At 54.9% G+C, this 26,274-nt stretch overlaps 1 protein-coding gene across 14 annotated transcripts in view; it reads left to right on the forward strand.

The window, feature by feature from the left end:
- The window catches only part of PTK2 (protein tyrosine kinase 2), a 232,473-nt gene that overhangs the window by 203,839 nt on the left and 2,360 nt on the right, over positions 1 to 26,274 (forward strand). For all 14 annotated transcript variants that reach the window (XM_049633432.1, XM_049633430.1, XM_049633442.1 and 11 more), the window contains 7 exons: positions 1,466 to 1,603; positions 2,386 to 2,526; positions 14,659 to 14,721; positions 18,084 to 18,123; positions 18,445 to 18,551; positions 22,818 to 22,973; positions 24,070 to 24,150. In XM_049633432.1, the coding sequence (XP_049489389.1) occupies positions 1,466 to 1,603; positions 2,386 to 2,526; positions 14,659 to 14,721; positions 18,084 to 18,123; positions 18,445 to 18,551; positions 22,818 to 22,973; positions 24,070 to 24,150 (726 nt within the window). The remainder of the gene's footprint in view (positions 1 to 1,465; positions 1,604 to 2,385; positions 2,527 to 14,658; positions 14,722 to 18,083; positions 18,124 to 18,444; positions 18,552 to 22,817; positions 22,974 to 24,069; positions 24,151 to 26,274) is intronic.

The following is a 26,274-nucleotide window of genomic DNA, read 5'->3' on the forward strand; positions in this document are numbered from 1 at the left end:
TTGAAGAAATGAACGATTCACCTCCCCCAGGCGCCAGGTTTCTTTATCCTGCAAATGGGAACAGCAGCGGGCCATTGCCTGCCGCTGTCTCACGTTCCTTCTTGGCCTAAAATGTTCACTGGATCCTATCACTCCGCTGTGTGGCTGCCACAGAACACTTGAAATCTGTGCAAATTCCTGAAAGTTCTCTGGCAGTAGTGTGTCCCTTCCGACCAAAAATAGCGATAGGACACTTTATGTTAGTGGAATTTTTTTGTTAAAATATTTTCATTCAAGGGGGAGCCCGGGGGGGGGGGGGGGCTCAGTTGGTTGAGTGTCCAACTTTGGCTCAGGTCATGATCTCACGGTTCATGAGTTCAGGCCCCGCGTTGGGCTCCATGCTGTCGGGGCAGATCTTCTGTCCCCCCTCGCTCTGCCCCTCTCCTGCTCACTCTCTCTCTCTCTCAAAAAACAAATGTTTAAAAAAATATTTTCCTTTAAGTAAACTATGAGAACTACCTGTACACCTTATTTGAAAGTTTATTGTCAGTATGCAATTTGGGGATAAATCCATGCCTGGAGACCTAACCGATGCACGAAATCTTTGTTCAAGAATGTGTTGATGTTTGGAAATACGGGTTTGGCTGTGCTTTATCTCATTGAAGAATTAACTGACGACTCTGGCCACACAGTACTCGCCTAGTGAGTTATGGAAACAAATGCTGCTTCCGTCCCCTCTTTTTCTCGTGACTGAGGGAGGGAACCACATAAACAACCCTCTCGTTTTCCTTCTGCCCTGAACTCTTTCTGCACGTGCACCTGAGCGCCTTGTCTCTACCATGGCCACCGCTGTGGGGACACGGGGCCGGGCTTCGCTCACCGCCAGCTCTAGCTCATTAGAGAAGAGCGTTCGGGAGCAGTGCCACAGAGCCGTGACCGTGGTCCCTGTTGCTTTGGCATCGAGGCTGCAGAATGGCACGGGAAATAATTTCCGACTTGCTGGTGTGTTCGCTTTAGCTCTCGATGCGGCCTTCGTGGATTGCCTTTTTGGGGCTTTAGTTGAGAATCCATTGCCTTGCCTTGACCAGCTTCCGGAGGCCCCCTGCTTCACTTGGCCAGTGAGCCCTTCCCCAGCCTTCAGAACCGGCCCTGCCGTACCTCTCTGAGCACGTTTCAGTAGCCACATCTCCCCTTCTCTCCCCTTCGGCCCCCCTTGGCCCTTGTCAGGAACCTGCTTCTCCCGTTAGGTCCGCTCGGATAATCCAGGGTGACCGCCGCGTCTCAAGTCTCCTCATTTACAATCCCGTGTGTGAAGTCCCTTTGCCACGTGAGGGGGCACAGCCCCATGTTCCGGGGATCCGGACGTGGATGTCTCGGGCACCACTGTTGCGTTTCCACGGTGTTCTTTGTCATCTTAGCCGCTGGCCTGCGTGTGGAGGGCACAGCTGTGCAGGAGTGTGACCCCCCCGCTGCCTCCCATTCGCAGGTGTCTGGCTATCCTGGTTCACATGGGGTCACAGCCACGGCTGGCAGCATCTACCCGGGTCAGGCATCTCTTTTGGACCAGACGGACTCATGGAATCACAGACCACAGGAGATCTCGATGTGGCAGCCCAACGTGGAGGTAAGCTGGATGTTCGTGTGTTAGCATGAAGCTTTGCCCAAAGTACCTTCTATCTCTGAATCCTGAGAGTTGTTGATTTCGGTGACCTCATTCGAACACCAAGGTGCTCCATGTGCCCCAGTGCTTCCTAGCTCCGTGAGTCCTTTTCACTGAAACCAAGAGACGCCGCCACCGTCAGCCCGCCCGTCTGAAAGGCGGCGCGCCAGCCTGAGCGTAATGAGCGTGTGCGGGAGGCATGTCCCCGGAAGGAGCCGGGCAGGGCGACAGAGCCTGCCGCTCTGTGGGCCATGGTAACTTTCACCAGATTTGCCTGGTAAACCGAGAACCGCTCCTGTGATAGTAAATGTTGTTTCTTGGACTCCCAGAACGCCTGTGGTCACTGCCCGTGCCCTCGTCCTTGGAGTGAGCGTGTTTAACAATTGCTCGGTTCGCCGCAGCGTGTGCACGGAGTTTAACCCTCCTTCTGGTCCACCTCCAGACTGTTCTCACTCCTTCACCGTAACCAGTGATGTATTCTCTGCACGTTCCTTGGATTGTTTCTCTAGAATAAATCCCTGCAGGTGGAGCTGTGGGCTGAACGACCTTGTACTTGGCAAAGATGCTCGGTAGGAGGTGACGAGCCGCCTCTGGGAAAGTCGCTCCCGTGAGCCGAGTGTGAGAGGCCCTCTTTCCACCGCCCTTGCCGTTCTGCTTCATTTCCTTTGGAAAGACACAGAAAACAGCAAACCTATCCTCAGTAGGCCCCTGAGAGTGGATGCGCTGTTGTATTTCCCTCCCGCCAGGACTCTGCGGCCCTGGACCTGCGCGGGATCGGGCAGGTGCTGCCCACCCAGCTGGTGGAAGAGCGGCTGATCCGGCAGCAGCAGGAAATGGAGGAGGACCAGCGCTGGCTCGAGAAAGAGGAGAGATTCCTGGTCATCCTGGTAATTGGAACCCCCTCCGCTTGTGACGCGCTGGCACGGTCTGCTGTGCTGCAGACGATCGGAAAGGTTCATCCTTTTCAAAACCAGAGAGTTTGTCTCACATCTGGCCCCTAACGCCGGCAACAGTGGGTCATTTCCTCTTCTTGGATTCCCTTTTCCACCAGGTTTCTGAGATGTTGCTGGTGGCATTGTGGGCTCGGAGGTGTTAGCATCCCTGTGGTTTTCGCAGAAGCAGCTCCCCCTTAAGTGTCAGCTCGCACGTAAGAGCCTGCATTTTGCTGCTGCAGGACGTGTGACCGGACAGCCGAGGACCCAGGCCTTGCCTGCCCCGTTCCTCCCCTCTCGTGCTCCGACACATACCGCCCCCCCCCCCCCCCCCCACCATGTGTCTGGACAGCCCGAGTGACAGCCACCTCAGATTCTCCTGGGGCAGAGAGGAAGTGGAAAGGCAGAGCGGTGTCTGTGTGTCCCTTGACACAAGGGCCCTTCGGACTCGGGGCCCCATGCCACGCACTCCTGTGCCCTCAGCCTCAGAGCCCACTCCCCCGTCCCCTGCACGGCTGGTTCCGTCTTCCTGGAGCGGCCTGAAAAGGATGGCTGAGCAGAGCCAGGACTGCGGACACAGATTCTCGACTCCGTACGTCTCCTGGGCAGGGCACAGCCGGTCCCTCGTGCTTTGATCAAGTAAACGCTCCCTGAAGCCAAGACGCTGTTCGACTGTAGGCCGGGAGACCAGACACCAACAAGGGGCGGGGTGGTGGGAGGTGCGGTTCTCACATCACTTCCTGTCTTCCAGGCACTGACGCTTTTAATCGCCGAGTAACGGTGTCATGAGACAGTGACCTTAGTCTGTGTTGCGCAGCGTTCGTCGACATCGTTTCTACGTGGCTTTCGTTTCTTTGAACCCGTAGTTCACAGTTAGAGCAGCCCGCACACTCAGGTTCAGGGAAGCCCGTTTTCACTGCCGGAGCGGCCAGTGCCCTGAGCACAGGACGTACTGGGGCTGCCCTCAGCACGCCTGCCGCCTCGGAGAGCTCGGGGGGCCCGGAGACGTCACGTGCGCTCCACGCTCCGCCGCTGCCGGTCGGGACGAAGGCGGTGTCCCTCAGCACGCACCGTTGGCACAGTCGGGCCCCTCAGGTTGTACGCGACGTCTCCCACGTGCTGCCGCCACCCGACGCATTTCTCGTGTGGGGAGTCCAGTCTGGCCAGCCGCGCCCCCCCCCCCCCCCCCCCCCCCCCGGGGGGGGGGGGCGGCGGGGGCGCGCCGCCCCCCCCCCCCCCCCCCCCCGCCCCGAGGAGGAGAGGGGTCCGGAATCCTTTAATCGAAATTCTGGAAGGTTTTGTGTTTTTCAGAATCCAGTATTGTTGCACCAGAGAAAGCTAATGTGGTGTGGTGCACGTGCCGTGGGTTTATGTAGTGTTCCAGGGGCATCCCAGGGGTAAACAGCAAAACACGGATGTTCATGTTAACAGGAATAGGTACAGAGTTCACGTCCATTCAGGTCACGTTGTGCCATGAAATTCGCTTGCTTCAAATGCAAAAGAAAAAAAAATTACCAGTTTTCAGTGCTTGTTAGATTTTGGAACCGAGGATAAAGGAAGTGAACCCTCCCTGTGACACCCCCGTTTTACGGGATTTCCCGAGGTCACCCAGCTAACGTGTGGCTGAGCCTGGATTCAGTCCAGAACCCTGCTGCAGGGTCGGTCCAGCTGCTTTGTCGTGTGGCCTCAGCGCATGCGAGGGCGCGTCGTGCTGGGGGGAGTTTTAACACTACACTTGCCGGGCGCTCTTCTGTACGTACATTTACAGCGAGCTATAGGAAACATGGATAGGTAAGGTGACGCGTTTACTTTTGAACAGAAGTTTCGTGCTGTCAAAAATCTAAATTATTTAAGTTCAAGCATATCTTGATAAGAGGCAAGCTGTAGACAGTGGTGATTGTTTAGTGCGGAAATCTGGATATGGAGTGGGCTCCAAGAACGGCCGTTCCCTAGCCCATCTTACACTTTTGCCCAGACAGAATATTTTCTTGCATTGATTTGTATTTTAAAAAGTCACCGTTGGGGCTCCTGGGTGGCTCAGTCGGTTGAGCGTCCGACTTCAGCTCAGGTCATGATCTCACATTCCGTGAGTTCGAGCCCCGCGTCAGGCTCTCTGTGCTGACAGCTCGGAGCCTGGAGCCTGTTTCCAATTCTGTGTCTCCCTTTCTCTCTGCCCCTCCCCTGCTCATGCTCTGTCTCTGTCTGTCTTAAAAATAAATAAGAATAAATAAATAAAAAGTCACTATTACCGATTCTCCGAACTAGAGCTGCTGAATGTAAGTACCACCAGCTCATGCACGACTGACCGCGAGTGAGCAAAGGTTTGCTCAGGGTTGCAGAGTGCCGGCCCGTGCTGCTCTGCTGGGGTGCGGCGGGGGAGCACCAGGAGCCCGTGGGTGCTTGGAGGGGTCAGGGACAGTGCCAGAGCCCGGATGTGTTGAGCCAAGGTGAAAGATCCGTTGGAATTTGCAAAGCAGACAAGCTCAGGAAATCCCTTCCAGGCAGAGGGAAGGAGCATGAGTAACAACACCACTCAGGAGACTGTTCTCAGAAGCCCCCCACCCACGCTGGATGTGACCGAAGCTTAGGGAGTGGGAAGCAGCTAACGGGTTCACCACTCAGTCTTCTGAGCGGTTTCACGTGTTTATATACGAGGCTCAGGACCCGGCTGGTGAGTCGTGGGCTTTTTCTCGGCATTGAGACCATGCACGTACAAAGAGCAGACCTCGAGCGTGCAGCCGGCCGAGCTCTGTTAAGTGTGTGAGTCCGTGTAACCCACACCCACGCGTCGGACATCTCAGACCCCACGTGGCTCCCAGATTCCGTTCAGAGCCCATCTCTGAGGCTGTACGAGATGCCCCCCGGGGTCCTGGTCCGCACCGCGCCTCGCCTGCCCCACGGCCTGGGTTCTAGGACGTCTCTGCTCAGTCGGGGCCTCCCCGCCACCTGTTCCCCCTGCCCTTTATTTCTCCCGTGCCGCTTTGATGACTTAATTTTGTGTCTCGCGTCCCTTACTGACTTACTGCCCATCCACTCAGAGCCCCTGCCACTGCTCTAATGGTGTTTCATTTTCCCCAAATTTGTTGGGTCTGTATTTTCTGTGTGCATATGCAGTTCATTTTTAGACACTTACCTTGTGTTTTCCAGTATTGATCACATGAACTCTGACTGATTTCCTTGGGTTTTCTGCATGCACAGCTGTCTCTTTTTCCCCCATTTTTTGAGGCATAATTGACACACGTCACTTGTTGAAAGCATCTTCTTTCTCCATTTTCAGTGTTTGTTACGTACGTCAATTTCTTTTGAGGCATCCCTTGCCAATTTTTATATTAACTAGGTCCCTGCCTGCTTTTATTCTTAAAGATGTTGCCTATAACGGTTTTTCTATTAAGTATACTGTTGGCTCTGTATTTTAAATACATTATTTTTCTAAAAACTTGTAAGGAGTGTAACGTGATGCCCAATGTGGGACATTTTGCTTGGGTTTGAGCTAGCCCTGTATTCCAGAGTTAAATCCCTACTTAAGGCATAACTGATCATTCTTCTTTTCTAAGTTTATTTGTTTATTTTGAGACAGAGAGCATGAGCGGGGAGGGGCAGAGGGAGAGAAAACCAGGCAGGCTCCATGCTGTCGGTGCAAAGCCCAACAGGGGGCTCGAACTCACAAACCATGAGATCGTGACCTGAGCGGCAGTCGAGTGTCAGACGCTTAACCGACTGAGCCCCCCAGGTGCCCCGAGCCGTAACTGACCATTCTTGCAGTATCTGGCATCCTTCGTTAGTGTTCTGGTAGGATTTAGTATTGCCGTCCATGAGTGAGAATGTCTTATTGTTGTCACTGTTGGCTACGGGGTCCAAGCAGTGCTGGTATCACAGGTGAGTTGGATATTCCCTACCCCATCTTTGATTGGGGTGTTTGTCAGGTGGGCATTGTAGGTGGTAGGGGTGAGGGGAAGCGCGTGGCCAGGACTGGGGCCTCTTCCAACGGGAGTGGCGGGCGGAGACACGTAAGCAAGGAGATGGGGGTGACATAAATGTCAGCGTCCCCGTTCCCTGCCTCAGCCACAGCCGTATTTCTAAAATCTGACCCTCTCATTCTCACACTTAAAATCAGCCAGTGGCTACCACAGGATGACTGCCCAGGATGACTGACTGGTCCGTCAGACTGTGAGCTGTCCCTGCATTCGTCTTGTCCTCAAGGTCCAGCCTCCTCACTCAGCCGCTGTGACAGAGAGGACGGCACAGGAGGGGAGGGCCAGCGTGGGGACACATGGGAAGAACATTCCAGGGAGAGAGCGTACCAAGTGCAAGGTCCCGAGGCGAGGCGGGAGGGGCCAAGTATGTCTGAGCACAGAAAGACCACCGCAGTGGCCAGAGCTCAGCGGGTGAGGGGGACAGACAGCGCAGGGCCCTTAGGCCATGGCAGGCTAGCGGGACCCCGGGGCCAGGGGCACGGGCAGTGGCGGGAAAACAGAGCACGCTGCACATTAGAACTGAAAATGGTCTTTCCTGTCCTTGACTGTCCTTTTCAAGAAGGCAATACTAGAAAGAATCTAGACCCTGGAGTCAGCCACATGAGAATTAAAAATCCTGGTTATTATGACCCTATATAAATTGTTCACCCTCTCTGCTTTAATTCATTTACCTGTACAATAAGTATAATATGCTCTATCAAGTGTGGGTAATACTTTTCTCCCAGGGCTGGCTTGAAGACTAAACATGTAGCACGTATCCAGTGGGAGGAGCAGGGGGTACACATGAATTCCTCAGAGGGCTTCTCACTCTCACGCAGGGCGTGCTCCGTGGCAGCTGAGAGCCTCTGAAATCCCAGACCGTATCCCTCAGCCCACACCAGGCTCCCGAGGACGGTCCCAGAACACCTTCTGGCCTCTCCTGACCCAACACTAAGAGAATAGGTCGAGTGGGAGATTTGAGCCACTTGTGGGGGTTCTGCAAAGGAGCACTGCAGCCGTCACCTGGGAGTGGAACGTGCTTTTATTGGCTTTGCTTGTTGTTACAAATAAAGCCTTGATTCCTTTTTGCTGTTGGCAGAGCGCCCACAAGTGGACTATTTTTAGCAGATGGCTAACAAGGCCCACGTGTTCCTCTCAGAATGTGGGGCCCTGGGCAGGAGGCAGCCCACTGCAGGCTTCTCCAGTGGTCAGGGACGGAGGGTCTGTTTGGGGGCTTTTTCCTAAACCGTTGTAGGCCTGATACCCTTGTAAAATAAGATAAAAACAAGTACTAGAAAAGACAAAACAGGTTCTTTTAATATGCAGAACATGAGCCAAGTTTGTTTATGTGAGCCCCCACAGACCTAAAAATTACTATTTTAGATAGCTCTGGAATTTTTTAAAGATACTTGCCTTCTGTTTCTGTCTCATCGTGACCTGGTGACAAATCCCCAACCCTCACAGGTCCTTGGGCCATGCGAGGCACAGCACCCCTACTCCCTTCTGTGGGGCCAGCTTGTGCCCCTGGGTAAGGAGCTGTATTCCTGTTTGAAAGATTGACTCCCAAGTTGCTTTGCCAGTAATCTCGCCCAAACGTTTTCTAATAGATGAGAATCAACAGGTGTCGACTGGAATCTTCCGTTCTTAGGACTGACACCATTGAGGGCGGTCACTGCCGTTAAATACGGCTGCTGCCTTTCCTTGCATACTCCAGGGGGGTCAGGGCTCCGTCACCTTATCCCGCTTGCCCCTGGCCGCCCAGCCCTGACCTAAGGCACTCGCTCCTGGCAGTGGGCCCTCTCCCCATCCAGCCCGCGACCTCCCGGGGCGCCCCTTTGCCTGCAGGAGCCCTCACAGGCTGGCCGGAGAGAGCCCACAGCCTCGTCAGCCTGCTCAGAGGGCTTTCTTTCCTACTGGGCATGGCTTAAAGACAGGCTGACTGTGTCACCGTCTCGAATTCCCTACAGCGGGCACAGTACTCCTCTAATGCGGTGCCGCGCTAAAGGTAGGAGTTTAATTTTAAAGCGAGAAAGGCCTGTCTCTATAAAGCCGACTTTGTCTTCCGAAAAAGCAAATGAATGTCTGAGCTGTTTGTCCCCCTCATACAGACCCAGGCAGTCTACGCATGAGGAGCGCCAAGCGGGGGTTCGGGGTGGGGGGGGCAGGGACACGCCGCGAGACCCCCTCTGGCCCTTTTCTGCTGGGCCAGGCCACGCCCCTCCTGTGTTCTTGTATCGGCTGCATTCCAGAGGTGATGACAGTGCAGTGACAGCACACGAAAGAAGAGACCGCGGTGTGGCTGGTGGTTGCTGCGTCCCCAGAGCCTAAAACCGTGCCTTCAGCCCTCACCTGCTGCCTGTGAGGACGCAGCGCCCGGGGCCATAGGGGACAGAATGTTCACACCAGTGTCCTTTTTGGTACCAGCAACGGGAAGTAACCCACCTGCCCCTTCCTGCAGAACAGATGGGGTCGCACAGTGGGACGCTGCACAAGGGTCGCGGTGGGCGAGACCCCTCGTCACGCCCACAGGGACGGGTCTCACAGAGATCACGTTCATGACCCCGACACAGGGGAGGCACTGTGCAGAACGTGAGTTCTCTGGCTGCGGGTCAGAAGATCGGTCCCCTCTGGGAGGCGGAGGCCGGCCTCAACTGGAGCCTGCTGGGTGTCCACAGTGTCTTGATCTGGGTACTGGGTTAGGTGGGGGCACACGTTTGTAAAAACGCACTGGGCTTGTGTATAATGTGTATAAGTTATACCTAAAGAGAGAGAGAAGGCATACCTGATGGGGAAAATAACCAGATAACCAGCCCCAAACATGGTTTATGTGTGTGACCTATTTCTGTAAGATTTCAAATATAAATTTCTTCTTTTTGTATTACCGTCTTCAAATCTAGAATGTTCTGCACGCACCTCTCCCAGGAGCAGAGGCACGAACGGCCGCTTCTCTCTGACGGCCGGTGTTGGCTCTCTCAAGTCCCCCATGCTGGCACCCGCCTCTGAGACAGGCTGTTGGCTGCGTGGAGAAGCTTACATACCTCTGTTCGTGGAACACAAGTGCGCGTTATAGAGCTAGGTTTTCTCGGCTGAAACCGAAACGCTGTGTTGGGGAAAGTGTAATGTGAGGGGGAATCCTGTGCATCAGGAATAAGTCGTTTCATGTGGTTCGTTTGGAGATCCAAATGCCCACGTAACACATGGGACACAGCACCTAACTGTGCAAGCACACAAGAAACAGAAGTTGCTGGGGCGCCTGGGTGGCGCAGTCGGTTAAGCGTCCGACTTCAGCCAGGTCACGATCTCACGGTCCGTGAGTTCGAGCCCCGCGTCAGGCTCTGGGCTGATGGCTCGGAGCCTGGAGCCTGTTTCCGATTCTGTGTCTCCCTCTCTCTCTGCCCCTCCCCCGTTCATGCTCTGTCTCTCTCTGTCCCAAAAATAAATTAAAAAAAAACGTTGAAAAAAAAAATTAAAAAAAAAAAAAAAAAGAAACAGAAGTTGCTTTTGTTTAAGTAAAAAAGTAAATGTTTCCTACAGTCAGGGGCTCCTGGTGGGCTCAGCCGGAAGAGCATGCGGCTCTTGGTCTTGGGGTCGTGGGTTCGAGGCCCAGGCTGGGTGTAGAGATGACCTTAAATAAGTCAACTTTTTAAAAGATACATTTGCTCCGGTTAAAACAAACCACGTATTTGTCGCCTGATTGCACGCACCTCGTGTTGCTTCAGGCAGCTCGGGGCGTTCGTCATCCTGTCGCATCTTCTTCACGTATGGAAGGCGAACACGCGACCCCGCGTCCAGCAAGTCAGTTGGTGCCATTTTCCCGGCAGCATTAGCTCACTTCGTGTCTGGGTCACGTTTTGGTAATTCTCACGGCAGTTCAGACTTCTGTGGCGGTGACCTGCCATCAGTATCTTTGAAGTTACGACTGTAATTGTTCTGGGGCCCCACGGACCACGCCGTCCTCGAGCAGCCCTGTTCCCTGAGACACGACACTCACATCAGGCCGGTTAATATCCCTGCAGTGAGTGGCCGCTGGGTGTCCCCGTGGGGGCAAAGGTCACATGTGTCTCACTTTAAATCAAAAGCTGGAAGTGATTAAGCTCAGTGAGAAGACGTCAAAGCCCGAGACAGGCTGAAAGCGAGGCCTCTTGCACCAAAGGGTTCGCCCAGTTGTGAGCGCAAAGGAGCCACTCTTGAAGGAAAGTACAGGTGCTTCTCCCGTGAACACGCGGATGATAAGGAAGGAAAACAGCCTCGTTGCCGATGCGGAGAAAGTCGGGTGGTCGGATGGGAGATCAGATCAGACACGATGTTGTCTTAAGCCAAGGCCTGGCCCGGAGCAGGGCTCTCCCTCTCGTCCGTTCCACGACGGCTGGGGGAGGCGAGGGAGCCGAGGGAGGAGAGCTGTAAGCCAGCAGAGGCTGGTTCCGGAGGGTTCAGGAAAAAAGCCGTCTCCACAACCTACAAGTGCGGGACGAAGCAGCCAGTTTTCCAGAAGATCGAGCTCAGATAGTCAGCGAAGGCGGCTGCACTAAGCAGCAGGTTTTCGGTGTGGATGAGACGGCCCGGTCCTGGAGGGAGACGCCGGCCCAGACCTCCGCAGCCAAGAGAAGTCGGCGCCTGCCTTGACAGCCCCGGAGCACGGGCTGGCTCTCTTGGGAGGGGCCGACGCTGCTGGTGACTTCAAGAGGGAGCCGGTGCCCAGTGACCGTGCTGGAATGAGGGCCCGAGGAGTGGTGCTAGGTGTCCTCCTCCTGTGCCCGGCGGTGGGACCACAGAGCCCGGCTGGCGGGGCGGGCATCTGTCCACGACACGCTTGACTGGGTATTCGAAGCCCACCCTCGAGGCCTTCTGCTCAGAAAACAAAGATTCTTTCAAAGTCCTGCTGCTCCTGACAAGGCGCCTGGTCACCCCAGAGCCCCGCGAGGGATGGACGCGGAGATTTGTGTGGTGTTCGTGCTGCTAGCACAGCATCCGTTCTGCGGCCCACGAATCAGGAGTTAACTTTTGACTTGCGAGTCTTCTTACTTAGGAAATACATTTTGTAAGGATACAGCTTCGGGGCACCTGGGGGGCTCAGTCAGTTGCGTGTCCGACTTTGGCTCGGGTCGTGACCTCGCGGTTGGTGATTTCAAGCCCCACGTCGGCTCCCCACATCTGCCAGCACAGAGCCTGCCGCAGATCCTCTGTCCCCCTCGCTCTGACCCTGCCCCGCTTGCGCTGTCCCAAAAAATAAATACGTATGTTGTTTAAAAAAAACATTTAATTAAAAAAAAAAGGATATAGCTTCCATAGACAGGGAGTCCTCGGATGGATCCGCGCAAAGTTGACAACCTTCTGGAAAGCAGTCACTGTTCTAGATGCCACGAAGGACCCCTGTGATTTCGTGGGAAGAGGTTGAAACGTTAACACCGACAGCAGTTTGGAAGAAGTGGCTCCGACCCTCGTGGAGGACTTTGAGGGGCTCAGGACGGCCGCGGAGGGCGGCCCCGCGGAGGCGGTGGGGACCAGAGGGCCGGGATCAGGAGCGGAGTCTGAAGACGGGACCAAACTGCTGTCATCTCAGGATAAAGCTGACGGGCGAGGAGGTGCTGCTCGGGGAGGAGCACAGAACGTGCTTTCTGGGGACGGAAGCTCCTCCTGGCGAGGATGCCGTGGAGATTGTTGGAAGGACAACAGAGGATTTAGAATATTCCAGAACCCTAGTTGGTAAGGCGGCGGCAGGGCTTGGAGGACGGTCCCCACTTGGGAAGGAAGTTCTGTGGGTAAAATGCTGTCAGACAGCGTCACCTGCTCCAGAGAAATCGTTCGTGAAAGGAAGCGTCAGTAGATGTGGTTAGCATGTTTTAGCAATAAAGTATTTTTTTTAAAGTGTATTTGATAGCGAGTGGGGGAGGGGCACAGAATCCCAAGCAGGCTCCGCGCTGTCAGTGCAGAGCCCTTCATGGGGCTCGAACCCACAAACCGTGAGTTGATGACCTGTGCCGAAACCAAGAGTCAGCGCTTAACTAACTGAGCCACTCAGGTGCCCCAGCAATAGAATAGTTTTTAATTCAAGCGTTTTAAACATAACGCTATTTATTGCATGCCTTACAGTGTAGTATAAACGTAACTTTTATAGCCACTAGGGAACCAAAAATTCATTTGACTCACTTTATTGTGATTTTTGCTTTGTTGCGGCGATCTGGAACAAACCTGCAGTATCTCTGAGGTACGCCTATAATTCTGCCTTCTAAGCTTCAGGTTCCTCGTCTGTACAAGCTTCTTTCTACCTTGCATTTTCAGTGGAGCTTTCCTGCAGCAGGTATTTCCTGAATGTCTAATGGTGCCCGTTACTGTTCCAAGCACGTATGTAATCCTTGTATTCACCATGGGAGGTGGGTATTAGTCTACCGCTTTTCCAGCCAAGGAGTGGGTCTCGGGAGGCTAAATGCTTTGTCCCAGGGGCGTGGACACTGTTCACAGGGCAGTTGTGTGGATGCTTCATTTCCCCCACCTGTGTGTCCTGCCTTCTGCCAAGTCCTGGAGACCCCACAGGAAGCACACAGCTGTGGCCTCTGTCCTTCACGGAGCCTGGCGTCCAGTGAGAAGAGGCAGGGATTTCTAATGTTTAGGACAGGAGGGCAGATTGATACAGTATTCTGTTGATTGAATTGGCTCCGTTTTAAATGGCAGTCATTAGTGGCAGGGCACAGAGAGTGCCTGCTGGCGAGGGACATCCAGACCGCCCAGCACTTGGGCAGCTGATACCCAGGACCGTTCAAATGTTTAAACCCTCTGACTCAGTAGTTTTTTTTTTTTGGAAATCTGTCCAGGGAAATAATCAGGGATTTCGTCCAATGTTTGTATACAGAGGTGTTTATCAACAACTGTTTATACCATTGAATGAAGATTGCCCCACCACGTAACAGAACTCTTCATCTTACTTGACACTTTTGTGCTACTGACTTAATGCTTTGCCAGTAGTAATTGAATTAGTCCTCCCGTCATGCCTGGGCAGTGGGCACTATTACTGCCCTGTTTTGGAGCTGAAGAAATTGAGGTCCAGGCCACACGGCTCAAAAGGGTTGGAGCCTGATCCGAACCCAGGGAACCAGATGCCAGAGCCCGTGTGCCTCACTGTCACGTGTTTATGACTGCCTTCATGCTGGGGGATGCTGTGCAGCCTTTTAACGTGGTTTTTACCAGTTTCCACTATATAACGTCGTACGGAGGCTACAAAATTTTATGGCATGGTTCATTTTTGTAAACATAGGTTTATAAGAAGGGAGAGACAGAGCTCATTTCTTCCTCGCCCCACACCCCACAAGTGCTTATGGGTTGTGTCCTCGGTGCTGGGTCCTTGCAGGTGCAGGGTGTACAGACACACAAATGACACATCGAGACGTTCTCTTTCGAATGAGGGAAGTCATTGCCGCACGATCCCTGCCAAATAGAGGGTATCTGTAGACCAAGAACTGAGCAGTCCTGTCGGGGGAAGCCAAAGGTGACGACCCCGAGAAGGGGTATGTGGCCAGAGCGCGCGGACAGAGGGAGGCAGGGTAGAGGCCACTGCACAGACTCCTCTTCGTGGGGAACAAACCTTCTGCCGAGCTCGGCCAGGATGGCACGAAACCTACTCTGTTTAGTGTGGGATTCACGAGATTTGCGTACTCTTACGTATACTAAATCCAGATTAATCCATTTGGTTTCTGTATCATGTATGTGTTGGGTGGGGGGAAGGGAGTGACGTGTGACTGGACTGTTTGCTGCTTTGGAGGTACAGCCAAGTACACGTAAACCTTGCTCTGCCAGGACGCAGGAAGGGGTTCTTGTTCTTTTCCACTCTGGGCTGGAGTTCTCTCTGCCGGGAAGAAAACTCTGTGCTGCTGGGAAGAGAGGGGAATTGCGGACTTCACCGTGCTGCGCGGGGCTCCTGCACACTCCTGTGTGCTGTGCACATGTGGAGAGAGGGGCTTTGCCGGGGCAACGGACCTGGGTTTGTCATCACCGGGTTTGAGGATTTTCCTGAAACTGGGGAACTTTCGACTCTTCTCATTCAGACAACAACGTGTCATAAGAGAAAGGGACTTAATACAGAATACGTCCGTGATTTTCAAAGCAAGGATGAAACTGTCCGATTTTGTTTCCTTTGCCATAGAAACCCGACGTGCGGCTCTCTCGAGGCAGCATCGACAGGGAGGACGGGAGTCTTCAGGGCCCGGTAAGCAGCTGCTGGGTTTTCGCCAGGAAAACTCGGGAGATATGCATGCTGTCGCTGCACATGAGCTGTTGTTCGCTAGTTCTGCCCTCTTGGTGCATGGTTCTAGTTTCCACAGCAAGGCTGTTTTCTTGTGTGTGCTTTGAGGGGCAATGCCTAAATTCTCTTTAAAGAGCTGGTTTATGATTACCCCAAATGTACTTAAAGCCTGCTGGAAATATTCCCCTGATCTTTTAGGGAGAACAGGTCAAATGGTTTTATTTCCATCAGCAGGTGTCTGAGCAAAATAAAAGCAGATTTCTTTAAACAGTCAAAGAAGTTCCCAGTACAACAGAGAAACCTGTGCCTGCCGGGTGACAGACCTATGGATATGCACCCTAATAAGGCTTCTCCAACCTGTGCCGTGAGATCCAGCTGCCCCTGACACTTGGCCCCTACAGGATGCGCTCAGTCACCAGCGTGGGAAGATTGGGCCTTTCCCGTCAGAATGTGCTGGTACAGCGGGCTCTGTGGGCAGAATATTGGACGTTGCTGATTCACGAGCAGCAAGTCACACGACCGGTTACTCGGCACACAGGTCTCCTTCCGTAGAGGGGAAAGCTTAACGAGTGACAGGCAGTCTGTCTTAAGGTGGTAAGGCTGAGGATCAGCACGCACGTCAACCCCTTTCAAGGAAGCGGCTATTGAGAACACCACTAATAGGAAATTTTGCTAGAAAAGGGAACTGTGTGTGTTCCAGCACGGGGCACGTAGCAGGCCCCCAGACGGTGCGTGGAGTGGGCACATAAGGGAGGGAGCTGCGCCTGGATCTTAGAAGGGTTCTCCAGAAACACCCTGTGGAATGGACGGTGTGGGACAGGTCCACTGGCGGTCCCGGAGCATTTGCTGGGCCCGGGGGCTTAGTACCGATGAGAAGGAGCCGTGCCGAGTGCCGTCCTCAGGCCCCCTCCCTGAGGCCTCAGCTCTCCTGTAGTCAGGACTGGTGCCATGCACCCCACAGAGGAGTAAACCGAGGCTCCTAGAAAACCAGGCCACGGTCACCTGTCGCGGTGCCAGATGCCAGACTGCGCACTTGCCAACATGACGGCTCACTTCAAGCGGTGCAGTTCAGGTCGTGGTCGCTTCCCGCGGGGGTGCTGAGAACACCCCGCGACCATGGCGGTGTTCCGTCTCCCGTCAGCCCTTCGCTGGAGACGACAATCTGGTTTGGCCCACCTCTTGAAACGCTCCAACCTAAGACTTTGGAAAATGCACCACGGCTTCAGGGAGAACTCTTTGGCTGGAAGACTGAGATTGTAAGGAGGAATGAGACAGTGAACCAACACTGATAACTGGCCAGTGGAAATCGACCCCATCAGTGTGCATAGAAAGTAGAAAGCGTTTGGCTTTTCAAAATAATACACAGGCTAACAGCATGTTCCTTTTGTGGCAACTCTGTGTTAGGTAAATGTTACCAGCCTCAGTTAACAAACTGGAAACGCAAAGCCCCAGACAGTTGAATGACTCCTCCGAGGCCCAGGGCCCGTGGCTGGATACACGGCACAGCCAGAGCACAGCCTGGCCACGGGCTCGTCCATAGGACTTGCGAAGGCAGAGACTTTGCTGAGCCTCCCCTCCCAGAGCCAACCTGTGGGATTGCCTAGCACAGTGCATTGTACATAGATTTGTTGAATTAACCCAGAATGTTCTTAGAATAGAATTTTCTAGTTAATTGGACTTTCCTTGCTACCTGAGTATCAACCAGAAAATTCTGTGTTTTAACTCTTTTTAAGTATGTGTATTTTACTGCCTGGATCGGGAAACACAACACAACTCACAGACTGTGTCCACTTTTAGAGTTTTGGCCACGTTTCCTGCATTTTTCCGCCATCACTCATCCTCTGGCTCCCTTGGCTGCCTCGTTCTTCACGTGCTGTTTGCCCCTGCCGGGGGATCCCCTGTCTCTGGGCCACGCCCCTCCCAGAGTTCTTCACGGCTTCCCCCACCCCAAGTCTGTGCTCACAGGTCACATTCTCAGAAGGCCCGATCTTCCTGCTGAAACCTGCGGTGTCCTTCCCGCCCCCCTCCCCCCCCGCCCCCGTCCTCCTCTCCCTTTTCCACCGGGCTTGGCAATGTGCTGTCATGTGCACCTGCTGTTACTGTCTTGCTCCCTGGGTTACATTTACACTGTCTGCTTCACAAGGGTGGGGGGGGGGGGGGTGCTCGTTTTGTGCCTGGAGCAGAGCCGTTCAGTAACTGTCAAGTAAATGATAGGTTAGAGGTGCCTGGGTGGCTCAGTCGTTTGAGCATCTGACACAGCTTCAGCTCAGGTCATGCTCTCACGGTTCGTGAGTTTGAGCCCCTGCACCAGGCTCTGTGCTGACAGCAAGGCGCCTGTTTAGGGCCCCCCCCCGCCCCTCCCCCACTTGTGCCTGCTCTCTCTCAAATACACATTTAAAAATCAATAGGTTAGCTGCACAGTGCTACACTGAACGGGTTGTCAGGGAGCCCTCATTCTTCACACCACACAGGTGTGTGAGTGTCTACGACCAGGGGTGTGGAAGTGCGTGTGGCTCCGGGAGGCCAGTTTTAATTGTGTGCCCCACTTGCTAGTCTTTGTATCTTAAAGAGGTAGATCCCTTCACGTTACAGAGTGAAGCACCTTAAAACATGTGTATTTGGCAACTAGTTTACTATCTTAAATTGAGCAAGGTAAGTCTCTGTCTCCAGAGGTAGAGTGTAGGCGTAAAAAGACCGTTTTCATTTCGTCCCGGGGTAGGTTGTGTCCGGGGGACCGCAGGTGTGACAGTGCACAGCAGGCCTGGCCTTGAGCGGAACAGTCTTTGATGGTGTCCCTGGGCGGGACTTTGGTTGTGCTTTGGCTTCTCGTCTGGGCCGGGAGCCCGGTGGGGACCCGATGGCTCTGTAGCAGCAGGCCCTGGGTGACAGTGACACCCCAGCGCCACGGTGTCCTCCCACTATCACTGTTCCTGATCGCACCCCTGCTTGTGAGGAGGACCGGCGGGAGGGAGGGAGGGAGGGAGGGGGCTTCCTGAGCAACGGACCCGACGCTGGGGAGGCCTGGATCTGTGCTTCTGAAAGGTGGGGACTGGAGGCATCCGGAGACGTAGTTTTTCTGAAGGAAATTTTAAGTTGTCCGTGACCGCTCCCGTCCACGCTCCTGTGTATCCCACACCCTGCTGGCAGCTTTGCTTTTTCCTGATCCCCACCCACCTAGGCCTTGAAGGCAGCCCCCCACCCCACCCCCGTCTCGCTGGTCTCAGAGCCCAGCGCTTAGCACAGATGTTCAAGGGGAGGAAAGGGAGGGAAGGCCATCGCCCCATGGTGCCCACTGGCACAGTGACCGACCTTTTCTCTTCCCACAGACGGGAAACCAACACATCTATCAGCCTGTGGGTAAACCAGGTAAGTGAAGACGTGACATCTGTCAAGTTTTTATAATGTGGAGGGGAGTGGGTTTTACCTGGATATCGTTTCTTAGCTTTGGAGTACTCATGACTTTGTGACCCTTTTTCCTCTGTGGACCAAAGCAAGTATGGTGTTTACCAAACTCAGCCCCTGCCTAGCATATCGGAAAAGAGACCTTCCCGCCGATGCGTCAGAAACGCCTCCACGGGGTGCCCTCCAAGATTAGTGTGTGTGACAGAAGCACGAACCCGTTGTTCAGTGTCTGTCTGGGCCGTGTGTTACTGTACGTCACTTACGGGGACACCTTCCCTTTCCCAGATCCCGCAGCTCCGCCAAAGAAACCGCCGCGGCCTGGAGCCCCCGGTCACCTGGGCAGCCTCGCCAGCCTCAGCAGCCCCGGGGACAGTTACAACGAGGGCGTCAAGGTGAGCGTCCGAGCCTCTCGCTCCGGGTCGGTGACCTGTGACACGAAGCAGAGTCAGTGCCAAGGACGGGACGAGCAGAGTGGCACCGCCGTGGGCCCCAGGCGTCCGTCTGGTGTGGCTCTGAACCCGTCCAGGACGCGGGAACAAGCTTGACGGGAGCTTGTCTTTTCTGTTTTTCTCTCACGTGGTAGATTCTAGGGCCTCAGTCAGAGCTCAGCTTCCTAGGTAGTTTCCCTCTGATCAGGCAGAGTGGTTCTTTGGAATAAAGCGCCAGGATGGTCTCTGGTTTTAAAAAGTAATTAAACCAGGATGCCTCTGGGGGAGACCTTCCGCAGGCCCCTCTGTCTCCAAGTGGTGGAAAACTGCCACCGTTTTCCAGATGGAGGCGGGGCCACACGTGTAAAAGCGCGTGTGCTGCGTGGACCCAGCCCCAGGCAAGGCAGCGTGCGGCTCAGGCGCCCTCACGCGCCACCTGCCCTGCCGGCTGGGACTGGGGCCGTCGGGGTTCCCGAACCCCCCACCCCGGCTCCAGCCAGCCCCGCAGCGTCGGGCCCCAGGTCTCCCGCCAGCAGCCGTCCTCTCCCAGAGAAGCAAAGGCAAGGGTTCTCTGCCATTCCATGAGAGGGTCTTCCTCTCAAAATGTATCCTGTTTCCCAAGTCTGCCACACCTTGTTTTCACGTTTTAATACCTCTGTGGTCAGGTGATGTGCTGGCCCAACTGGCAACTTTGCTTTCCCTAGAGGAACATACAAAAGTGCCTCCTGCAGAGGGTGGCATCTTAGCGTCGGGAACTGTGTTCTCCGTCGAAAGACGCTGTCTCACCAACACCCAGCATCACCGGGTGCCCTACCTGCATGCACGCTGTGCCGGGACCTGCCCTCACGCCAGCCTCCCTCAGGATCAGTGCTCTGATTATTGTTTCCGCTTTTCACACGAGACCGCAAGCTTCACAGAGGTTAAAGGGTGTGTTCAAGGTTACAGGCTCCCCAGCCGAGCCAGCCTTTAGCCAACGTGCTGATTTCCAGAGAGAACAGGTATGTTGCCATATTGGGGTCAGGAGGTAGCTGTAGGGAGAGAAGATGCCACCTGCAGACACAGGGCAGGGACCGGGGAGTGAAACCAGCCAGACCAGCCTCCCCTCTGCGGGACGCAGCACAGGTACCGCTGGGCCCAGGGCGCCCCTGGCGGTCAGTGCTGCTCCTGGTTCGGGGCCCAGGGGCTTGGCATCTGCGGTTTCCCCAGCTGGTGCTGGGGGCACCTCCCACGACTCTTCCAGCGCCAGTACCCCACAGGGTATTCTGATATACCAAGCAGGTGGAAATCTTCACGGAAATAGTATGCTCACTTACAATGTATTAAGCAAAGATTTTTTAAATAAAGAGTATGAAGTATTATCTTCCTTATCCACCTGTTTGGTGGGGGTTACTGAATCCAGCCTCAAAGAGCAATACCGTTTTAACACAAAAGCACTCCTCTTTAGATGTAGTTCATCCAGATAACATTTAGCCAGACATCAGTGTCTCTTTGGTGGCTTTGTTTTGATTCTGGCTTCTCTGAGGCTTTAAGCTCCCACCTGAGCCGTTGGAACTGTTGACGTCTCTACAGGGTGGCACTTTATCCTAAGTACCCGCCAGGGGTCTCCAAGTTGTCAGGCTCCAGAAAATAGGAACCCAGGAACAGACGCCTGTCCAAACGAAGCTGTTGCTTCGGGAATGTCACTGCGCATGGTCCCTGGAAGCGCTGAGACCGTGCTTCTGTGACCCGCCTTGGGCGAAGGGCAAATACAGAACAGAAGCTCTGGATGGGTTAGCATAAAGCAGCCTTTGCCTCCGAGAGTCCAGAATGGTGGCGGTTCTTCCTGACGGAGCCCTGCCTGTGGCTGCTCTTCAGGAAACTGTGCCTTTATGTTGGTGTGGTCCGGGCATGGCCTACGTCACAGGGCTGCACATGACTTGGCACAGGAAGTAAGAGACGAGATGTCATCTTTGAAGTGATGCAGTTAGGAACAACCTCCCTCTTTCTAATGCAGGGGAAACGCTGTGGAGGGTTGTACCTGGATGTTTAAGATTCTGCCTAACTCTTATACCAAAGGGTACACTTGTTCTAGATGATTCTAAGGAAGAAGCAAGATAGCTACCTTTCCCCAGTTAGGTTGATCTTTTAAGTTACAATAGGATAGCCTTGGTGTAAGCTGTAGAAGAAAAAGCATTAAAGCAAAGTTGTGACTTTCAAATAAGGGAGCCTTAAACCATAAGAATCGGCTAAAAGGAGGGTTTGTTTTGTTTTCTTTAAAATTTTTTTTATTTACTTTTAATCTTTTTTTTTTTTTTTTTTTTTGAGAGAGAGAGAGAGAGGGCAAGCAGGATGGAGGGGACAGTGGGCAGAGAGAGGAGACACAGAATCCGAAGCTGCCTCCAGGCTCTGAGCTGTCAGCACAGAGCCCAGTGCAGGGCTCGAACTCACAAACTGAGATCATGACCTGAACTGAAGTCGGACACTTAACAAACTGAGCCACCCAGGCACCCGTTTTGGTTTTTAAAATAAGCTTCTGATGTCTCTACACGCAGCCCCAAGCCAGGGGTCTTTATTCTGGTGCTAGGGCTGACGACAGAGCCTGTTTTCGAGGGCGCCGGGGGCCGGACTTGGGGAGCGAGGTTGACAGCCTCTCCCGATGGCCCAGAAGCCCGGCGGGTGGTTCTCGGTGACAGCGAGCATATTCCGGTGCCTTTCTCTCTGAAGTCCCTAGTGCTTTGCTTCTCGCACGGCTGCCAGATTGTCCCTCTCAGGCTTTGCGTGTTTTTCTCACTCACTCCGTGCAGACCGGCCTGGTGTGTGGTGGGCCTCGTGACTGAGTGTGCGGGCACCTGGCCGGCCCGCTGCTGTGCTTGGACAACCGGCAGCGAGGGCCGCAGGCAGGCTGCAGACTCGCTCCTTCCGGTTCTGCTCGTGTGTTTTTGTGGGGGTTTTGTCTGCTGCCTTTATTAATACTGTTTTTCTTTTTTCCCTTTCTCTGATAAATTTCTCTAACTTTTCCTCACCTCCCGTTCAACAATAGCCATGGAGGGTAAGCACATCATGTCTGTGTGTCTGTCCCACTCCTTCACACCTAGCGCTCCGCATGTGACTGTAGCAGAGATCAGGAAGCCTGGGGGGGGGGGGGGCGCACTTTTGCCGGGCTCCTCACCAAAAACAGCCTTTTACCTGCCAGAGACTGGGGCATGAGCATCTTTGCAGTGACTGACTATTCCTGTCCACGTCTGTCCCATGTCCCAAAACTTATTTATTTTTTGAGAGAGAGAGAGCCCAAGGCAGGGAGGGGCAGAGAGAGAGAATCCCAAACTCGGAACAGCCAGGTCCCAGGCTCCTCGGATAGAGTCAGCCCGAGGGGGCAGAGTGGCCCCTAGAGGTGTGGACCGAGCGCCGGCCGCAGACCCAGCGGCAAACAGCTGCTGTCACCTGCTGCGGTTCAGGCTCCTTAAACACACAGGCTGCCGTTCTGTGCCTGCTCTTGCCGACTTGAGCCATTAAAAGCCGCTGGGGACTTTCCGCAGACCCTGCGCTCGCCCGCCTTCGGTCGGAGTCCGGCTTATCCTGGGTCCCATTCGTGGTGTCTCTGTGCCCGGGCCCTGGGGTGGGCGCCTGCACGTGAGCCCCTTTATGTCACCGTCACCACGCGGCCAGGTGAGGAGCCGAGGCCCCACCACCCTCGAGGGCAGCGCTGGGCTCCCGGCGGCAACACCTGCCAGCATGTGGTGTCTCTTCACAGACTTGCACCTGCCGGCTCCTACCAGTCGTGCAGGGAACACGCACGTTCCGAAGTTAGGGGGGTGGAGACAGCCACGCTGAGCCCTAGTTCTTCCTTCCTGCAGGAGCCCCCTGCCGTAGAACGCTCGACCAGCTTCCTCTGAAATCCTCAGAGAGATGCCAAATACGTGAATTCTTTCTTGGCGAATGGTTGTGGAGGGGCCTTGAATCACTTCTCTGGAAGAATCTGGGGCTTTTAGTATAATGTGTGTGATGCCGTCTCCTTCCCTTTAACTGAGTTCAAAGTCATAAAAAAATTATTGCCTCGGACCCTTGTCACACGTGGATGGATCACTTTCCTGTCATCCTCCGAGTGAGCCGTAGCCTGGTCAGACCCAAAAACTCGGTGTGATCTGCTTTGATCTCTTTTAAAGACCGCCCCCCCCCCTCCCCCGCCCAGCTGCAGGGATGTGCTGCCACCTAGTGGGGGCTGGCGAGGTGACGGCAGCTTCTGTGTTGCAGCTTCAGCCCCAGGAAATCAGCCCCCCGCCCACTGCCAACCTGGACCGGTCCAACGACAGGGTGTACGAGAATGTGACGGGCCTGGTGAAGGCTGTCATCGAAATGTCCAGCAAGATCCAGCCAGCCCCCCCGGAGGAGTACGTTCCCATGGTGAAGGTAAACCCCACTTGCGTGCCCACTCCCGCGGAAGGCGCGGGGACCCTTAGGAGTCAGACCTGGCGCTTCGGGAGCCGTGTGTGAGGGTCCCGCACAGCGACCGTGCTGAGTCAAGATGAACCCTTGGTCCCGTAGTAGCTGCTGCTCACACGTACGGACCAGCCTATAGCGTGAAGCGTGAAAGCACGCGGGCCAGCGCTGTGCGCGCCTTCGGGACACGCGGCTCTGCCGTGGGAGTACCAGCTCGCGCACGCGGGAGCCCGGTTGTCCTTCAGACGCTGTCCGGCGAAGGGGCCGTCGTGGAGAGGGACGTCGAGGGCTCTGGCCGTGCGGTTTCCTTCAGCTCTCTGAAGTGTAGCTGCTCTCTGAGCCTTTTCTAATGAGGGTCAGACAGAAATGAAAACGTCCTGCCGCTAGCCTAGCCCAGCCTTTCCAAGCTGTGTTCCGGGGCGTGGTGTCCCGGAAGAGAGTGCCAGAGGCTCTGAAAAGCGATGCCAGGCCCCCACGGAGCAGGGCACTGGGCAGGCTCAGGGGTGTCCGCGGTGCAAGGAGCGCGGTAAAGCTTGGCTCTAAGCCTGGATTTCCAAAACGTGCGCTTGAAAAGACGCTTCTTTTAAAATTGCGGCAAAACACGTAAAACACAAAATCTGCCGTCCCAGCCACCGCGAGGTCTGCACTGGTGTTAGGTTCGTTCACACCGTTAGACAGCTGGCCTCTAAGACTCTCCTCGCCTTGCAAAGCTGGCGGCGTCCCCGTGCACGTGGCGGGGCCTGGTGCCCCATCTCCCCTTTCAGGGCGGGCTTATGCCACTGAGCACCGCGCTGCACAGGCTCGCCCGCGCCTTGGTGGGCGTCAGGATGTCCTTCCTCTTCGAGGCTGGCTGATCATCCCGCCAGGGACCACATCCTGAGAGTTCAGAGATCTGAGTGTTAGAAATTCCTGATGACTTCGGATCGGGCTCAGTACCGAGGGAAAGAGATACGGACGTGTTCATGCGGTGTTAGAAAGGAAACAAGGCCTGTCACCGAGGGGAGGGGCGCTGCTGGCGTGAGAGTCCTTGCGTGTGCTCTGACACGGGTGTGGTCTTGTCTGCTAGGAAGTCGGCCTGGCCCTGCGGACATTACTGGCCACCGTGGACGAGACCCTTCCAGTCCTGCCAGCCAGCACTCACCGAGAGGTAGGACACAGCGCCCCCTTCCTGCGCTGGCAGTGCGGGCAGGACGCGCTCTGAGGTCGTGACCTTCCACCAGCGAGGCCCGTGGGCTGTGGCTTGCCTGCCAGGACGTGGCCGTTCACCGTGGAGGCAGCGTGGGCCGGCACCCACTGGGCTCGGTCACGTCCCGCTCCACTGCTGCTCCACAGCCGCTGAGGCGGGGCCCGAAAGACAGGCGGCTCGTAGGGGACGGTGGGGAGCACGGGTGCAGGGCTGGGTGAGGGCCACATCCTCCAGCGCCAGCTCGGGGAGAGGCCAGAGGACAACGGAAACGAGCCGGGAGAGGCAGCCCACCCTCCTCCCTTGAATTCTCCTGAAAAAATTAGACTTTGCACACGGTGCCGGTTTTCCATGTAGAGTGGTGATACCGAAAAGTGCCTTTTGAGTGAAAACATGTGTTTTAAAATTTTTTTAAGGAATCAAAATTCACCTAAAGCCCGGTCTCTCGGCAGTAATCCTCATTTTTGCCGTTTTTGGCCATTGTGCATCATGTGTTGACTAACAAGTGAGCAGACACAGCTGCATTGTTTTAATAAAGCACCCAGCTGTGCCGGCCTCCAGGGGTGTGCGCTGTCCTCCAGAGGGGCCCCCGGTCTCCTCCTGAGGTGGATGCCGCCCGGGCCACACGCACATGTGGCTCTGTCCCCACGCCTCCCAGCTCCTGCACCTACCTTCCCACCGTCCCTAACCCTGCAGCCCAGCAGGCTCTGTTCTCATTTGTTTTCTTAGTTTCTATTTGAAATGATGTCAAACTTAAAGAAAAGTGGTAGGAATAGTGCAGAGAATTCCCGAACATTCTCCACCTAGTCTCGCTGCCTTTTAACATTGTCCCACAGCTGTGTCCTCGGTCTCTGGTTATCACCACACGGTCTCCTTCCTGTGAACCGTTTGACCCTCAGTGTTTCCATCTGTATCTCCAGTCGGGAGGCGGTTCTCACACGCTGTAGGGTTCCAGCAGCCTGGGCCGCCAGCGCCCCCCATTGTCCCAGTGCGTGGTCACACCCGGGAGCCTCACCGTCTAGTCCACAGCCAGCAGAGCTCTGACGTGACGCCCGCGACAGTCTGTTAGCCCGCTTCCTCCTGGAGTAGGTCCTCAGACTCCGTCTTTCTGCCATCAGCGTCTTGGAAGGCTGTAGGCCAGTTACCTTGGAGAGTGTTTATTCCCAGAGAGGAGTTGAGGGGTTTTGTGCGAAGACTGACATTCCCTCCTGATGAGATCGAGGTCGAGTTCTTCTCGGGACATTGTGTCCGAGGGTCCTGGTGTCCAGGTGACGCCCGTCTTGAACTGGCACAGCCCGTATCCATGCTTCCCTTGCAAAGGGCCTCAGGTCGCCTGAGCGGTGTACCTGTGTATTCCTAGCCGGTTGGGCGCTATGCTGGCTCGTCTACCTCATTGGGACTTTAATCGGTCTGTTCCACAACGAGCGAGAGTTTTGCCAAAAGGGGGAAAGTTCCAGTGCCAGAGGCCAGAAAGTGGTATCCTGACATGAGTGTTTTGCCAGAGCCATTTCTAACTTCTTACTTCGGCCGATAAAGCCTGAAATTGCCTCTCCGTCTGCCCTGAGGCTTCTGCACCACTTGCTCTTGCATACACATTTTTTGTTGATTATTGCTTTTTAAAAGAAGGAGAGAAGCTTTATTTGATCTTGCTTCCGCCTTCCTCGGTCCCTCTGTCCCCTCGTGCTTCCCGAGAGAGCGGCCGGTCCTCCTGGGCCAGATTGTCCCCATTCCTTCCCTGCAGCTGCCTGGGGCCACCAGCGACCGTGCCCCCCGAGCCCCCATCCTGGCTCGTCTGCGAGGCCCCCGCGGGCTTCAGAGCCACCCTCCCTCACGTGTCTCGGGTCCACATCCTGCTCTGGTTCCTCTTCTTGGCTGCCCCGAGCGTGGCCGTTCCCAAAGGTGCCGCACACCCCTGTCTTACAGAACGCTTTTTCTCCTTGGCGGCTCTCTGCCCCTTACATGGATGCAAGTATCTGATGCCTCCGGTGGGACCTCTGCCTGAGCTGTTGGATGTCTGCCTTCAGCAGGACATTCTGCTCCTGGTTTTGCTCCCAGTTGCTGGGGCCACCATGCTCTTGCCACCCCTGC

The sequence above is a fragment of the Panthera uncia genome, chromosome F2 (assembly GCF_023721935.1).
Source record: "Panthera uncia isolate 11264 chromosome F2, Puncia_PCG_1.0, whole genome shotgun sequence".
Taxonomy (NCBI): domain Eukaryota; kingdom Metazoa; phylum Chordata; class Mammalia; order Carnivora; family Felidae; genus Panthera; species Panthera uncia.